Below are 17,972 nucleotides of genomic sequence, written 5' to 3'. Positions count from 1 at the left end.
TACATGTTAAAATTTTCAATTTTTTCCCCAGAGAGTTAAGCAGACACTTTTTTTTTTCTTTTTTTAAATTTTTTTACAGATATTAATCTTTGATAGAAGTATATGTATTCATGCCATAAAATCAGTGGACATGTTGTAATTAAAATTGTGCAAAATCTACTGCCGCTTTCCAGTGTATTTAATTTTATATATACAGGTGCATCTCAATAAATTAGAATGTTGTGGAAAAGTTCATTTATTTCAGTAATTCAACTCAAATTGTGAAACTTGTGTATTAAATAAATTCAATGCACACAGACTGAAGTAGTTTAAGTCTTTGGTTCTTTTAATTGTGATGATTTTGGCTCACATTTAACAAAACCCACCAATTCACTGTCTCAAAAAATTAGAATATGGTGACATGCCAATCAGCTAATCAACTCAAAACACCTGCAAAGGTTTCCTGAGCCTTCACTAGGCTACACAATCATGGGGAAGACTGCTGATCTGACAGTTGTCCAGAAGACAATCATTGACACCCTTCACAAGGAGGGTAAGCCACAAACATTCATTGCCAAAGAAGCTGGCTGTTCACAGAGTGCTGTATCCAAGCATGTTAACAGAAAGTTGAGTGGAAGGAAAAAGTGTGGAAGAAAAAGATGCACAACCAACCGAGAGAACCGCAGCCTTATGAGGATTGTCAAGCAAAATCGATTCAAGAATTTGGGTGAACTTCACAAGGAATGGACTGAGGCTGGGGTCAAGGCATCAAGAGTCACCACACACAGACGTGTCACGGAATTTGGCTACAGTTGTCGTATTCCTCTTGTTAAGCCACTCCTGAACCACAGACAACGTCAGAGGCATCTTACCTGGGCTAAGGAGAAGAACTGGACTGTTGCCCAGTGGTCCAAAGTCCTCTTTTCAGATGAGAGCAAGTTTTGTATTTCATTTGGAAACCAAGGTCCTAGAGTCTGGAGGAAGGGTGGAGAAGCTCATAGCCCAAGTTGCTTTAAGTCCAGTGTTACGTTTCAACAGTCTGTGATGATTTGGTGTTCAATGTCATCTGCTGGTGTTGGTCCATTGTGTTTTTTGAAAACCAAAGTCACTGCACCCGTTTACCAAGAAATTTTGGAGCACTTTATGCTTCCTTCTGCTGACCAGCTTTTTAAAGATGCTGATTTCATTTTCCAGCAGGATTTGGCACCTGCCCACACTGCCAAAAGCACCAAAAGTTGGTTAAATGACCATGGTGTTGGTGTGCTTGACTGGCCAGCAAACTCACCAGACCTGAACCCCATAGAGAATCTATGAGGTATTGTCAAGAGGAAAATTAGAAACAAGAGACCAAAAAATGCAGATGAGCTGAAGGCCACTGTCAAAGAAACCTGGGCTTCCATACCACCTCAGCAGTGCCACAAACTGATCACCTCCATGCCACGCCGAATTGAGGCAGTAATTAAAGCAAAAGGAGCCCCTACCAAGTATTGAGTACATATACAGTAAATGAACATACTTCCAGAAGGCCAACAATTCACTAAAAATGTTTTTTATTTTATTGGTCTTATGATGTATTCTAATTTGTTGAGATAGTGAATTGGTGGGTTTTTGTTAAATGTGAGCCAAAATCATCACAATTAAAAGAACCAAAGACTTAAACTACTTCAGTCTGTGTGCATTGAATTTATTTAATACACGAGTTTCACAATTTGAGTTGAATTACTGAAATAAATGAACTTTTCCACGACATTCTAATTTATTGAGATGCACCTGTGTGTATATATATATATATATATATAGATCAATGGGCAGATTCAATTCATATCAAACTTTATTGGCAAGAGAAAGTTAAGTGGACATTGCCAAGGCATTAGACACTATACATACTATACACATATAGAACAAATTGAATTCTGAAGTATAAAATCTCAAATATCTTCTCTGGCTGTCGGTCAGTCTCTACAAGTATACCTGGTTGCAGCTTGCTGAACGCCCCGGTCTTTGTCAGTCTCTAACGCTTGCACACTGCGTTTCTCTCAGGCGCTTTGGCTTTTGAAACTGGTTCAGATAAAAGTGAATGAGCGTTTTCTGTATCTCTTCGCATCACCAGTCGCTTGCCCATATCTCCTGCACGCCTGTGTCAGGACCAGACCAAGGAGGACCCCCCAAAAAAGAGTGAATGTTCAAAAAGTTTTAAACACACAGAATGCAACAGACAGCAGGGGTAATGAGAAAACAACAGGGTGTCCAGAGATATGGAGCAAGCGACAGCTGGAGCAAGGGGCTGAGGGTAAAAGTCCTAGTCCGAATGGGGAGCCACGATTCCCAAGGGAGAGCTGGCAGATGAGCGGTATTGCGGGGTGTGTAATCCACAGAGGGTAAGGTAGATGGCTGGTGTTGGATGCAATGGCAGAGGATGATGATAACCAGGTGAGTAAACTAGAACAATGAGGAGGAAATGTCTGGGAACAGACACACCAAAAAGAGTTAGGCAGCAGGGGAAAAAAACAATAAACACAGACCAAAACAATAAACACTGACCAACTGGAAAACTGAGAAACCTGTCAGTACAGCTGACTGCTCTAGCTGAAAGCACGAGACAACAAACATGAGGATGTTAAATAGGGGAAGGGAAATGAGGAACAGGTGTCACTGATCAGGATAACGAAACTGCCAACCCCGCAGAGAAACCAGCGAGCGTTTGGCACCTTTAAACAAACACAAAGAAACATGGGGAGTACATGAAGCATGGATGTTTAAACATTAGTGGTGTTTCGCCCATTGTAAAAATGTGCCTGGGTTTGTTCCTGGCTGGCAGCAGATGCCATAACCCCACCTCCACCCTAATCGGAGCCTGTAATGCTGAGTAGCCTGCCAGAAACAACTTGGGATACCTTTCTCCCATCACGTGAAATTTCAGGAAGTAAAAAAAAAGGATACTGCATTAATTGCGTTCATATTTTTAACGCGTTAAAAATTAATCACAGAAATGTATGTGTTAAATTTCACAGCCTTAACATATATATATATATATATATATATACATACATACATACTGTATATACATCGATCAGCCACAACATTAAAACCACCTGCCTAATATTGTGTAGGTCCCCCATGTGCCGCCAAAACACTGCCAACCCCATCTCAGAATAGCATTCTGAGATGCTATTCTTCTCACCACAAGTGTACAGAGCAGTTATCAGAGTTACCGTAGACTTTGTCAGTTTGAACCAGTCTGGCCAATCTCTGTTGACCTCTCTCATCAACAAAGCATTTCAGTCCACAGAACTGCCGCTCACTGGATGTTTTTTGTTTTTGGCACCATTCTGAGTAAATTCTAGAGACTGTTGTGTGTGAAAATCCCAGGAGATCAGCAGTTACAGAAATACTCAAACCAGCCCGTCTGGTATACAGTATATATATATATATTATATATTTACTGTATATACTATCATATATATATATATATATATATATATATATATATATATATATATATATATATAGAGAGAGAGAGAGAGAGAGAGAGAGAGAGAGAGAGAAATAGAAAGAAAAGGAAATTGTTCTAAGTTGTTTGCTTTCACTGTTCAACATTTTGTACCATTTTCCTCATTTGCTGAACCTAAATACAAGTACAAACTTTTTAATAAGGCATGCATTGAAGCAGTTTATATAGTTGGTTGTCTGTTGCTAAATAACCCGCCATAATGGTCTTGCACCACATCTTTTCACTCTGTACCAAATTTAGGTACTAACTCTTCTAACACCTCAGCAGAAGGTCATCATAACTGAGGGTTAAAAGTGGTGCTAACCTCCATTCAAAATTATAAGTGTGAAATGTTGCTTAACATAGAATTAAAATTGGCCTTAATCTAGTTTAAAAAAAAAGAAAAAGATGTTAACCCAGGGTTAAGCATAGTGTGAAAATCACCCTAGTGTTGTGAAGGACCCTACAGCAAACACTTAATAATGTTGAACATTTATCCTGAAATCTCTTTTTTGTGGAATTCTAAACAGCCAATTTAATGAATTTGTCAAAAGGCATCTTCAGTAAAGCAGCAAATGTCAACGTGTCACTGATAGCTTTAATCGTGCTGTCAAAATTATACTGATCTTATTTTTTTCTTTCTCCTCAGGAATCTTTTAGACAGAGACACGTTCTCCAAATCTGATCCATGTGAGTACAGCCAATGAAGATGAAACTAAGCTTTGCATCTCTTCATTTTCCACTCTTTCTGCATTAATTAGCAACCCCCACTCATTTTCTCCATATCGTCTTTCTTCTTTCATCAAACTTCAGTGTGATTCTGATGAGATCTTCTCATCTGCAACTATCTGTGTGTCTCCAAAGGACTTAAATGAAACATGAACTCAAATGCGCAATAGTTTCAAAGAGAACCTTTGAAAACAACAGAGACTTAAAAAAACAGAAATGGAGAAAAGGGAGAGAGGATGAATTAGTGGGCAAATATGCCCATCACTGAGTTATTGTCTTAGAAATATGGTCTGGTCAAGCTCAGTCACTTAAAATGTAACTTGAGTATTTACATAAGAAAATTAGCCATTGCTCAATAAAGGGATTAAGTGTACGTGTGCATGAGGTTGTCAACTTTTAAAGTTAATTTTTATGTTTTTTAACAATCTTTTCTTGACCAACCAAATTTTTATTTTGTAATTGTCTAAGAGGATAGAATGTTTTAGATTGTGACAAACCAACTAATACCACAAAACATCACAGAGTTCATCAAATTCATTATTTACTGATGTTTGTGTTGTTTTTTCCCCCCGTTGCTTTTAGTTAAAAGGATATAACAAATAACTAACAACATGGAAAGTGAAATGATTAGCAATTAAAACAATATCCAAGAAAACATGTTTTGTTTGAAACATTTAAATTAATTTCAGTTAGAGAAATGGAAAAAATAAACATCTGGAAAAAAGGAACATCATATATACACACACACACACACACACACACACACAAGGTTGGGAGGGTTACTTTTTAAATGTATTCCACTACAGATTACATGCGGTAAAATATTTGTAACGTATTCCGTTAGATTACTCAAGGTCAGTAACGTATTCTAAATACTTTGGATTACTTCTTCAGCACTGGTAGATTTTTTCACTTGTTTTGACTATAAAAACTCTGCCAGTACAGTAAGACAAAATACACATGTTAAAAATACATTCTCTGAAAAACCTAAATGTCTTATGCAGTGTTGTTTACAGTGCATCCGGAAAGTATTCCCAGTGCTTCACTTTTTCCACATTTTGTTATGTTACAGCCTTATTCCAAAATTGATTAAATTCATTATTTTCCTCAAAATTCTACAAACAATACCCCATAATGACAACGTGAAAGAAGTTTGTAACATAACAAAATGTGGAAAAAGTGAAGCGCTGTGAATGCTTTCCAGATGCACTGTAAATCAAATTGATCTTGTTTTAAGGATTTTTAGATATTTTTTTACAAGAAAACAATACAAAAATTATTATCAAGAATATGATTTTTGCCCTAATATGAAAGGTCTTACTAGAAAAAAAGAAATTATGTTCCAACGTGAATTTTCTTTATAAAAAAATATAATCATGCCTGGTAATGTGCATAGAAAATGGCTAGAAATAGCATTTTAGCTTAGCGTAAAGCTAATTTCTATTTCTGCTGCTCCAAACTTACTTCAAACTTACTTCTCTGTCTACTTGTGTGAATGTAGCACATCATAAGAAAGTGTTTCACCGTTGTTCAGATGCACTTTTGATCGCATCATTTATATGTATAAATGGTTTCCATCTGAAAGGACTAAATATTAAATGAAACAAATAACAAAAAAATGCAAAGTAATCTCTTCAGTAATCAAAATAATTTTTGAATGTACTCCCCAACCCTGTGTATATATATATATATATATATATATATATATATATATATATATATATATATACATATATACACACTGATTATTGTGTAGGTCCCCCTCGTGCCACCAAAACAGCACAAACCCGGATCTCAGAATAGCATTCTGAGATGCTATTCTTCTCACCACAATTGTACAAAATTGCGTGAAACTCCCAGGAGATCAGCAGTTACAGAAATGATCAAACCAGCCTCTTGTCACGACACTGTTCTGTGTTTGTCTCTGTTTTGTTTTGTGAGCACTTGGCTGTGTGTGTTTGCCAGCCATGTGCTCTCACCGCTCTGCCTTGTTCCCCTAACCACACCCGCTTGTTAGTTTAGTCCTTGTCATGTTGATTACCTCCACATGTACTTAATGTGTGTTCCTCTATATATTGTGCCCTCTTCCCTCTTGTATTGTCAGATTGTTTTTTTAGTCTTGTGAACTATATTTGGTTGGTCAAGTCCTGTATCCTATTTGTTCCTTTCTTTTGGTCAGTCTTGCATTTATTTGTAATTCCTGCTAGTTTTTGCTTTCCCCTGTTATTTGCTCCCCAGTGAGAGTTTTTGTTCTGTTTTTGATTGTTTGTTTAAATAAATATTTACCTCATTCCTGCATTTGGGTCCACACTCCTACACTCACCCGTGACACCCGTTTGGCATCAAAAATCATGCCATGGTCGAACTCAGAGAGATCAAATTTTTTCCCCATTCCTGTGGTTAATGTGAACATTAACTGAAGCTCCTGACCCATATATGCATGATTTTATGCATTGCACTGCTGCCACACGATTGGCTGATTAGATAATCGCATGAATAAGTAGGTATACAGTAGGGATGCACCGATACCACTTTTTCTCTTCCGATCCGATTCATCAGTAGAAAAGAAGCCTTTTTTTTTCTTTTTTTTTTTTTTTTTGCAAAATTATTCAACTGATTTTTGCATAATCAGTTTAGAATATATTTACATTATTGTGTGGAACTAATTGGGTGTGCTCTTTAATATGTAAACAAACACAAACCTCTAACTACACATTATTTCAATATAAATGTATAGCTTATTAAGAAAAACTTTATTGTTAACTAGTATACTGGATAATGTAGCAGCAAAATTAATAGTAATTCCAGTATAAGTCATCAGTAGAAAAGAAGCCTTTTTTTTTTCTTTTTTTTTTTTGCAAAATTATTCAACTTGTATCTGGACTTTAAAGGATAAAGATCTCTATTTTGTTCAATTTAGTTGTAAGATATCAGCTCACTTTTCATTCACACAGTTATTTTTTGGAACCCATTCAACTTAAATATTATTATAATTTGTAAACAAATAATAATAATAATAATATATTATAATAGTAATATATATAGTAATATATCTCAATCGTGCACCTTTTGTCACGGATCAACCGGTCTCTCTCTCTCTTTTTTCCTCACTGCCATCACAGCGCTCTCTCTCCCCTGAGTTCTGATTACACGCACCTGCATATCATTAGTGGCTAATCAAGGACTGCATATATACCCTGCTTTCACACACACTCTTTGTCTGTTCTCATCGATAGTATTTCTGAGACTCCACAACTTTCTACTATGTCAAACATACCTGTGTCTTTATTATTGCTTGCAAGTATCATAAGACTGTTGTGAGTTATCTGTTCATAATGTCTATAGTACTCACCTGCTGTTTGAAACTCTGCTCAACTGGATTAACTCACAATGTTTACATCACTGTTTCAATCATCTGTTCAATAAACCCTGCTACTGATTTCATTCGAGTCTCTCCATGACACCTTTAACTTTTAAACCCTCATGCTTTTATTTTGTCCTGTATGTGTCTGTTTGTAGGAAAGTTCACAGTAGTTTAATTCGCTTCTTATTCAAATTCTGGTACAAATGCACCTCCGGTGCCGTTCTAAATGCATATTATAAGTGAACCAAACTATTGAGCATCTACATCACGAAAAACATCTCGGAGTAGCGCTCAAATATTGCGCACCGTGTGAAGGCTAAAAATAGGTGCGCGTGCGTTTAAACAGCAGCTTATCAAACAGCCTTTTGTGATTCACAGAGCTATCACACGTCTTTGCAAGTGGCTTTGAATAAAATGCATGAGTCATATGAACTACTTCAATGGTGTTTTTATGGTTCTTTTATGTCATTTTTTGAGCTTGACAGTAATGAACATGACTAACACACAGTATCGGATTTGCATCGGGCTCGTCGGACCGATACCCAATCAGTTTAAAAACGTCAGTATCGGAGCCGATAACGATCCAGGTATCGGATCGGTGCATCCCTAGTGTAAGGTGTACCTAATAAAGTGGTCAGTGAGCAAATGTGTATATATATATATATATATATGATAGGGACATGGCCATGTACTGCATAAAACATAATAGTAATAATAAAAATAATTTAAAAAAAAATGTAAAATGTCATTTGTGTTTTGTATTTTTTTTTTTTTTTTTTTTTTACATATTGCCACTTATTTTTACTATTTTATTTTTTTTGTCCTTTTCACAGTGTGTGTTTTGTACACCCAAGGGGTGGAGACCAAGCAATGGAGAGAGGTAAGCTCACACACAAACTTTGTTGTGCTTTGTTTTTCATTGTGGTGACTTTCCTTTGACTTCTGTTGTTTGTATAATGAGCTAACGATATTTTCTATCCTCAACACTACCCCAAACCTAACCTTCGCAGACACTATTTTGGATGATTTCAGGTTTTACTATCCTTGTGGGGACATATTTGGTCCCCACAATGTAGGTGAAACCTGACCCACACATACCACACTTCTTGCATTACTGTAGTTTGATCTCTGGTGTTGTCCAATCATGTGTGTCTGCAGGCGCTTCTTTGTTCTTCCTCTTGTTTTTCACCATCAAAACAATTTCTTATCACTAACAAGCAACACTCAGCTCCTGTGCAACTGCTCTCTGTTCTGTCTCCACACATTGCATGAGTGTTATTTCTTAGCGAGTGTTGTTGTTATAACAATGTAATTTTCCATACTTTCCAATTTAAGGTAATGAATCAGAAGAGGATTGTCTTGCTGGGTGCTGCTGTATTTTGCTTTAGTGTTTTGAACACTGTATTTCTTTCTATAATCTGGAAAATGATTCTTCATTTTACCATCTGAATGTCTTTATGAGGACAATCCATATGAGTTAAAAGGATACCAATATGTAAATATTATTTGCAATAGCATATTTTTTTTAAATTAAGTGCAGTGAGCAAGTTATCTGGAGCCACTGTCATTTTCCCAAGAACAGGTAATTGGCTAATGCTGTGCCAATTAGATACTGTCCGCACGGGGAAATGGTTCTCTATCTCTGATGTCATTACATGAGCTTAGTTGGTATTGGATCTAACATCCATGTTGTGGCTTTTTGGGGTCGGCGACGGGAGAGGAGGGACTTTTTGACCTTCCTCGTAGTCTGTCACAACCACCTGGCCGTGAGGGTGTGAGTAAACACTGGCTATGTGACCCAGGGAGTGAGGAAAATGCTCTTTTAAAAATGTGGGTGGCGAACATAAAAGAAAAGGAAACCAAAGATTTACCTCCTGGCCCTCCACCGGGGGATGGAGTGGTCTGGATACCAGCTCCGGGTTTGCAGCAGACATCTCGCTCCCTGGGTCGTCCGTCTCAGGGGCGCTTAGGAGCCTTCCGGATCCTCATGTCGGCCTGTGAGGCGGGGGGCCCTATGCTGGGGCCGAGAACTGGGCTCAGGCTGAGGTGGAGCCGCCTGGGCTTTTGCCACCGCAGGGGCACGCCCTCGGCGAGCAGACGGGATACGGGATCTTGAGCCGCGCCGGGGCAAGATGTGTTGTATAGCCTCCGTCTGCTTCCTCACCGCCGAGAACTGCTGGGCGAAGTCCTCGACAAGCTACATCGACACAACATCGAGTGAGTGACAGAAGGGGAACACAACGTCACAGAAAGTCATATATAAACATGAATTAAAGACGAATACGATTTTTTTCATCCAGCAGCAGAATCTTTAGCCCTTTACACTGACTTTTATGAAACTGAAAGCTGGGGCAGACTCATACACCTGCAGAATATTTGAAGATCTTTGTGTAGGTGAAGACAGCTCGCCAAAGCAATAAGTCCTGGCATGCTTCATTTCTCAATTTCATATTTCTCAAGTCCATTTTTATAAGCAGTCTGCTCTGATTTGATGTGAATAACAGGAGTGACATGCCATTAATGAAATCAGACGATCTGAATGATACGTTAGGCCTATTATTTGTGATTTTTGTTGAGGAGTGTGTTTTGTGTGTTGCTTTGAGAATTTTAAATGAACCACATATCGCTTGCAGGAAATGCTCACCCAAATATTAATATTCTGTCATCATTTACTCACGCTCATGCCATTCTAAACCTGTACAGTATGACTTTCTTTCTTCTGTGGGAGATTTTTTTGAATATTCTGGCTGCTCTTTTCCATATGATGAAAGTGAAAGGGAACTGGGGGTCTCAAGCTACAAAATGACAACAACAACAACAAAAAAACCCTCATAAAAGTATTTCATACAACTCTTGCACTATACGCCATTGAGGCCAAATGGCACTGGCTTTTGCGTGCCTCGTGACCAAAATTTAATTCAAATCAATGGTGCCATATTTGATTTGTGAGCTACAGCAAAGTTGAATATTTAAATTTTTATCTGTTTGTCATGCATACCTAAATCCCCATACAATATGAGGGAAACAATCTGCATAAGTCTGCCAATGTTCTTATTTTGCAGAACATCTACCAGTCTGATAAAGCGTCACTTTTGGTCTTTAACGCTAAATAAAAATAAAAATATACAAAATACAAACACACACACTTTCACCCAGAACAGCAAGGTATGATTAGTGCTGGTTCTGTTCACTGTTACTGTGTATCTCTCGGTGTACTACACACATGTGCAGTTGTGCTCTACAGATCTGACAAGCATGCTCTTTTCTTCAATTTGCTGTGAGAGGCTTGACACTTTTCACACATTAAAAAGGGTTTGGGGGCCTTTTTATTGTATAGGGTCCAGCACTTTCATTAAATACTAGCCACTGTCAATTAAATCTCTGAACCAGAGCCTTTCTGACAGTTTTTGAAGTATATTTGCTCTGTGAATGTTTCTTTATCAACACTATTGTCATTTGTGCTCATTTCATATAGGTCTAAATAGGCTGAAATGAACCATTCTTTTAATTAGATAACCCAGACTGTTTATGAATGTGTTGTTTAGTTGAGGGGCATTGGAACAATCTGAAAAGTGTGTGTGTGTGTTGTGGGGAGATGGGGACATTATAAACCTGAAAGCTGAAAGCTAAGTGCGTTCTAACAGTAGAGTTACCAATTGCACATTGATTCTTTTCAAGGTGAAATTTATCTTGCAATGCTTCAAAATCATAAGCACAATCAAGTCAAAAACAGCTTGCCATATTCTCTCAACAAACGTTTAATTATAATTCGAAGCTGTCAGTCCAGACAAAGTAGTTGCTAATCTAGCATTTGATTACTTGCATGGAAATACTTTTTAGTTCTTCCTGTGCAAAATGAGAGTAAAATGAAACATATAACATTATTAGAGTGGCCTGCCATTTGGCTATTTCAGAGTGATTATAGCAGTTGCACACTTTGCTAATTATCTATATAGCTTTATATAGCTTTTAGCTTGTTGATTTAAAATTAACAGAGCAGTTTGAATGGTTCATTTCGACCTATGGAACAGCAAACTGCTTGTTTTTTTAATTAAGTTAATTCACTAGATGGTTGACAGCTCTTTGTGGATGCTGCAATTAAAGCTGGTAACTCTTGCGTAAGTAAAGTGAATGCTTAACTTCGACAAGGTTTTGCAGTTGGCTTGAATGCTAGTATTTATTATAATTACTAAATTATTTAAACAATCTTGTTGGTTGTATATCTTTTCTGAACAGAACATTTACTCTTATTACTCTTGTTTTTAGCAGACTTAGACTTTTAAAAACAGAGTCGAAAACATGAGAATTTAATATGATTTATTATAATTAATGTATTTCTAATTCTTATAATGTATATTTAATGTTTACAATATAATGTATAATTTATAGAATATTTTTAAAGAGGTTGCAAAGCATTTTAAGTATAATCTTGCATAACATGTAATGTGCCTGTTATAAAATTTTTATGTTAATATAGACCAATAATTGTTCTAGATATTGCTGGAGTGCTCTGACCAAAGGTGATAACTTCAAGAAGTTCCTTCTGTGTAAACTGTGAAAAATCAGAAAACAGAGTAATGCAAAATTTCTACAGCTGTCTGATTACATGATTTAAATGTCATTTTATGGAAACAGACTCTGTTTGCTGGCGTTTTATTAACTTATGTAAACTCTTTGTGACACTGAATAGTTTATGGCCAAATTATATTGCAAGAACAGTCACCAACCCTGTAGGCGGGGAAAAACACTGTCACTTTAACTACGTTTCAGTGTCAAAAGGTGGACACAATTTGCTTATAGGACATTTAGCCTAAGAAGGCAGGGAGGGGACCTGTCCAATTATTTTTTCCCTTTTTAAAGGGGAAAAGGTGTTAATGATGGAGTGGTGTGCCCATAGCTGGACTTTGGAGGGATATTGCACAGCGTTTGGCTGAAGCCCCGCCTTATTATGCAGACAATTGTCGCCAATCTTCAGAGCTCTTCAGATTGATGGCCACACTGCTGTAATTAACGCTGGCAACGACGACTTGTAGTTACACCGTAACTCTCCCTTCCCTGCACAAGAGTGCACACCTCAGCAGACCAACCCTTTTGCTTTAGATGAGTCTCGGAAGGATAGTACGTTGTTAGAGAAAAAAAAAGAAGAGCAGGAGTGCAAAAGTAGCTTTGTTCCCTCGTTTTGTTCCAATCCCTGGTGTTTAGGGTTTGAGTAAAGGGTTAAATGTTTTCATTTGGTTTATGGGATTAAAAATCATAAAAACTTTGTTTGTTGGTTCGTTTATTTTTCTCTATGGAAATTAAAGTCAACTCGTACAATTTTTCAATTGATACAACTCGTACAGTCTCTTACCAAAATGATCACACAGGAAGTCGGCATGTTGCAATTAAATGTACCCTGACATCGACACCCTTCTGAGTTACTGACAAGCATCAGCTCTCATCAGACATTTTTGCTTCAGTTCAAATCTGTTTACCTTCTTCTGTGGTACAACTGATGATGTCATAGACCTTGGTTTGCATACCATGTTGAAACCAGAAAATTATCATGTTCACATAATCAATGATGAGCACCATTCAGATGTTCCATTTTCCCTCTAAGATGACATTTGTATTCCACTGATTGAAAGGTTTAAGGTTGGGGTTTGGGGTAGAGTTAATAAAATATGGATTCCTCTTCACTGAATTGCATTATTTACAACTAAATACGACAAGCTTTTGGCATCCCTCTGTGGACGTTTCATGCGGAAAACTGGAGCTCACATGTGCCCATGCATTCACAAACATTTCCTGCTTCAGCTGCTGAGGGCAATGGTTTTAATTTTGGTAAAAAAAGCAAGTGAGATAAGTTTGCTCGTACTTCTCATTAGACCGGGCTGGACTACACATAGGCTGTTTCATTGGTACACCTTAATTTATAAAGCATTAATTGGTTTGTTGTCTTAGCTTAGAATATGTGTTAATATTTAAATTATATATATAAATTGAGGCTGACTGCATTTGTCAAGCTCAACTATTCAAGCCTAGTCTGTTACCATTCAAGTCACTTCTATCAGGAAGACTTGCAGACTTGAGTGAAATTTAAGATGACATTTATTTGATGAATATAGAACAGAAATGTAATGTCTCTCTTTGGCGTAAGCCCCGTCTGGAGGTCAGAAGTAGTTGTACTCGGAACCGTCATATCCTGCCGGAGATATGAGGCAGGGGCGAGGAGCCTACCCCCGTGCAGGACAGGACTCAAGTGGTGGTGGTGGGGTGGTGGAGGTTGCCGTGTTAGCACACTGAAGCAGCAATGTGATAGATTGTGAGCAGACTTATAAAGCAATGGCTTACATGTGATTTGCTAGGAGTTACCTAGCTAATGGTGCCATGATGTACAGCTGCTAGTTTTCCCGCTAGAACTATGCTGCGCTTACATTTAGTGTGAAATAAAACAAAAATTATCAAGCAATATTTTTTCTTTAAAAAATGGGAAATATAAATGTATTAATAATTTCAATCCAACATTTTGTCGCAAATTAGCTAGTACGTGCTGAGTGATAGCTACATTTACAAACTAGTAACCCATTCTGGCATAGTTTTTCTAAACCCTTTTTTTAATTGTATATTTTTTATCTATTTCATTTTGGTGTTCATTATGTTTGTTGTTAGAAAATGACAAAATTACACAAATCAGGATTTTAAACTGTATTCAGGCATATCAGACGTGTAGATTCAGTGTTGCAAAACTTGAATAGAAAATAAAACAACTATATTTTATTTAGTTTGACCTCCTGAGGTAGACAATCAACATTTTCACCTCCTTTCACGGATCATTTGTTGAAAAAAGAAAGAAAAAAAAGCACAAATGAATTTCATGTCCTATTTTGTACCCTAACTGCCCCTTATTCTTGGAACACACTCTGTAATGACAAACTCTTGTGTCTTTAAATGGTTTTAGGACACAAGTCAAAGTTTGTTGTTGTAGTGTTCTGTACTGCCATTTTGGCTAGGTCTCTCTATATAAAAAATGTTTCTTATCTCCAGGGACTAGCCTGGAAAATAAATGTTAAAAAAATGTCAGATGGGATTTTACAGATTTTTTTTTTTTTTTTTTTTTTAGCTAGGAGGAGTTCTACTTTATTTATTTCTACATTGTTTTGCACCAGACTTTTTCATCTCCCATTTTGTACTCCATGACTCTGATGTCATTCTGTTCTTTAAATCCAATTTCATTTTCTCCCTCTCCTCTTTCCTCCCTCTCTGACCCTATCTCTCCCACCACTGTCCCCTAATCCATTCTCTAGTTTGGAAGAACAGAGGTGATTGACAACACGCTAAATCCGGACTTTGTCAGGAAGTACATCCTTGACTATTTCTTTGAGGAGAAGCAGAACCTGCGCTTTGATTTGTGAGTTATTTCTTCTGATCCCTCTCCTTAGGAGTGCCACTGAGTGATTGAGTCTTTCTCTTTTGGAAAACACTCTCACCTTTTTCCTTTTCCTGTTGTCACTGTCATTACTGTACATCATTTGATGTAAACAACAGGAATGTTCTAAAATAGTATGCCAGATCATGAAATAATCTTCTCAATATTTTTTTTTTTAGATTTGATCGCACTAATCATGATAACACACATACTGTTTATGTCTTGTGGCTGTATATTTCAAACAGTGAGTATTTTAACGTTTACAAATTGACACCATTCAGCTCCATTCTAAGTGTCTTACCGTAACCTTGATTCTTGCTTTTTTAAAGAAAAAGAGGGTCAAAATAATTTTCTGTGGTAATCAACATCATACCACAAATGCTGTCGATTGAGCTTAATTTATTGAACACAGAATATTCCTCTAATTGAGAGGCATATATTGTATGTGTGTGTTTGAGCATGTTTCTGTGACCATTGAGCTGTTGTTGTTGTTTTGTTTTTTGTTTTTTTGTCTTTTATGGCTTATCTTTTAATTAGCAACCCATTTCTACAATTTATTATCCCCACACAAAGAAAATAGGTTCAAATATTTTTTTTTTCTTTAATTCAGATATGATGTTGACTCTAAAAGTCCTGACCTTTCCAAACATGTAAGTAGTACTATAATGTGACCTTCATGTAACCTGAAAGAAAACATTTAAATGCAAATCGACCTTTAAAAAAGAAAAGTATCCAAATATATTTTAAAAGGTGCAGGGCAGGAGCAGTCATTTTTAAGTCATATTGAATTGTAACTTTCAGTTTATTGCACTGATAATTGTTAAATTGCCTTAGATATCATATATCAATTCATCTTTCTTTCAATTGGATCCACCAGTGAGGTAGATGTATTAGTCATAGATTGAAACCATCCACAGAAGAAAATCAATATGACCATTGATCATACAATATATTTGGATATTTTTATTTACAAGTTCCCCATATTCCTATGATTTTCATCACAACTCATTAGTGCATGCAGTGCATTCATGAGGACGTCACTAATCAAACCTCTCTACGACTCTCTTCCCTGGTTTGACCATTCATAAAAGCATCTGCTACAGTATGTCGTCTCTGTGGCGTGTATTGTATTTGTGTCTTGTGCTTTCTGTTGTTCACATGGCTGCCCTCCTTCCCAGAAGCCTCTTAAACTTTACGTATGTCTTTGTCTTTCAATTCATTATTATAACAAGAGAGCTGAGCAGTGGGATTTGTGGAATGTGATAAGCTCTTACCACTTCTTGTGCTTGATTCTTACCCACCCCATCTAGGATTTTCTTGGCCAGATGTTCTGCACACTGGGTGAGATTGTCGGGTCACCAGCCAGCCGACTGGAGAAACCACTTGGGTAAGTAGGATCTTAATCACAGGTGGAACAGCTGAGTTTCAAAACAATAGAGCTCTGTTGGCTCGTTTTCAGTGTCCAAAATGAACCTTTTTGCCAGACCTGCCAAAGGCAGGTGAATTTAGAATATGTACTAGCCTTGAATATTTCTTAGCGACAATAAAACTGTTCTGCATTATTTTTTTTAAAATATAAAATTGTTCCTATAATAACGTCCTGGTTACTTTCGTAACCTCTGTTCCCTGATGGAAGGAACGAGATGTTGTGTCGATGTAGTGACACTAGGGGTCACTCTTGGGAGCCCCAAACACCTCTGCTTTTTGAAAAAAAGCCAATGGGAATTGGCGAGTGGAATTTGCATGCCACTCCCCTTGACATATGGGTATAAAAAAAGCTGGTATGCAACCACTCATTCAGGTTTTGTGCTGAGGAGCTGAGACATGGTCCCGGCCATTTCAGCGGATAGTTCAGTGTTGTGGCAAGAGGGACACAACGTCTCGTTTCCTCCATCAGGGAACGGAGGTTACAAAAGTAACCAGGACTTTCCCTATCTGTCACTCACTCGATGTTGTGTCGATGTAGTGACACTAGGGGTCCCTATACAAAATGCCACAACTAGCTGAACTGTGTTACGTGGACTGTCGGTGCGAGATGGGCAGACTGCTGTGTGCCTCGTAGCCAGCGCCCCAGGCCATCACATAACCTCCCCCAATGCTCTTATGAGCGTCGAACGGTCCTTTGGGAACAAGTCGAATGCCCAACAATAGGGACAGGCTAGCCAGCCAAGGCCTCTTTTCCTTTTTTCTCCCCAAAAAGAGTGGTGTTCGTAACCGACTGGGGGCCATAAACGTCTACGTCGGGGGGGTGTCACTCCCAAGGGGAAGACACCGCGGAGACCACACCCCGCCCAGAGGGGGGGTATTTTGAGTGGAAATACATCACATGGTCTTACTGAGTCTTGTCGGAAGTATGTCATGTGGAAAAGTCGCATGGTAGGTCCTACCCAAGGGGGGAGGAGTTTCTACAAACATGGTAACCGGGGGCAGAGGAGCCTCTGCCCAAGGAAGACACAGTTTACTGACAGGGAAACAATTTAGCAGAAGATATCACATGGGGTCACCTACGGGGAACCAGAACATGTGGAGCACCTACCACAGTACAGGGCCTAATTAGCATACGTACTGGGCCAGCAGCGAGTTTCTCCACAAACTCGTCTGCCACAGGGCTAAGGAGGAAAGTCATCCAGGGATCACAGCTTGTGAACACAACTGGGGGTCAAAAGTGCACGTCTTCACCTTAAGGGAGGGGAAAGGCGCTATGCGCAAGCGGTACACCCGGCCAGCTGTCCCGGAACTTACCTGCTCATACCTGACAATACACGGGACGAAACCGGCTCAACACAGAGATTGTAGAACCTCGCAAAGCTGTTGGGTGTTGCCCAGCCCGCTGCTCTGCAGATGTCTGCCAAATTAGGCACCACTGGTCAGGGCCCAGGAGGCCGCTACACTCCTAGTAGAGTGGGCTCGTAACCCCATTGGGGGCGGCATGTCCTGGATGTGATATGCCATCACGATGGCGTCAAAGACCAGTGGGCAATCCTCTGCGCTTCCTTTTTGCT

The 17,972-nt window shown here is 38.3% G+C and overlaps 1 protein-coding gene across 1 annotated transcript in view; it reads left to right on the top strand.

Annotated features, from left to right (window-relative positions):
- The window catches only part of LOC127428236 (copine-5-like), a 209,751-nt gene that overhangs the window by 45,214 nt on the left and 146,565 nt on the right, over positions 1–17,972 (top strand). Inside the window, exons 2-6 of the mRNA XM_051676445.1 lie at positions 4,119–4,159; positions 8,396–8,442; positions 14,849–14,952; positions 15,581–15,620; positions 16,281–16,357. Of these exons, the coding sequence (XP_051532405.1) occupies positions 4,119–4,159; positions 8,396–8,442; positions 14,849–14,952; positions 15,581–15,620; positions 16,281–16,357 (309 nt within the window). The remainder of the gene's footprint in view (positions 1–4,118; positions 4,160–8,395; positions 8,443–14,848; positions 14,953–15,580; positions 15,621–16,280; positions 16,358–17,972) is intronic.

The sequence above is a fragment of the Myxocyprinus asiaticus genome, chromosome 37, assembly GCF_019703515.2.
Source record: "Myxocyprinus asiaticus isolate MX2 ecotype Aquarium Trade chromosome 37, UBuf_Myxa_2, whole genome shotgun sequence".
In the NCBI taxonomy this organism is placed as follows: Eukaryota; Metazoa; Chordata; class Actinopteri; order Cypriniformes; family Catostomidae; genus Myxocyprinus; species Myxocyprinus asiaticus.
The sequence above is the reverse complement of the archived record's forward strand: the minus strand, read 5'-3'. Positions and strand labels throughout refer to the sequence as shown.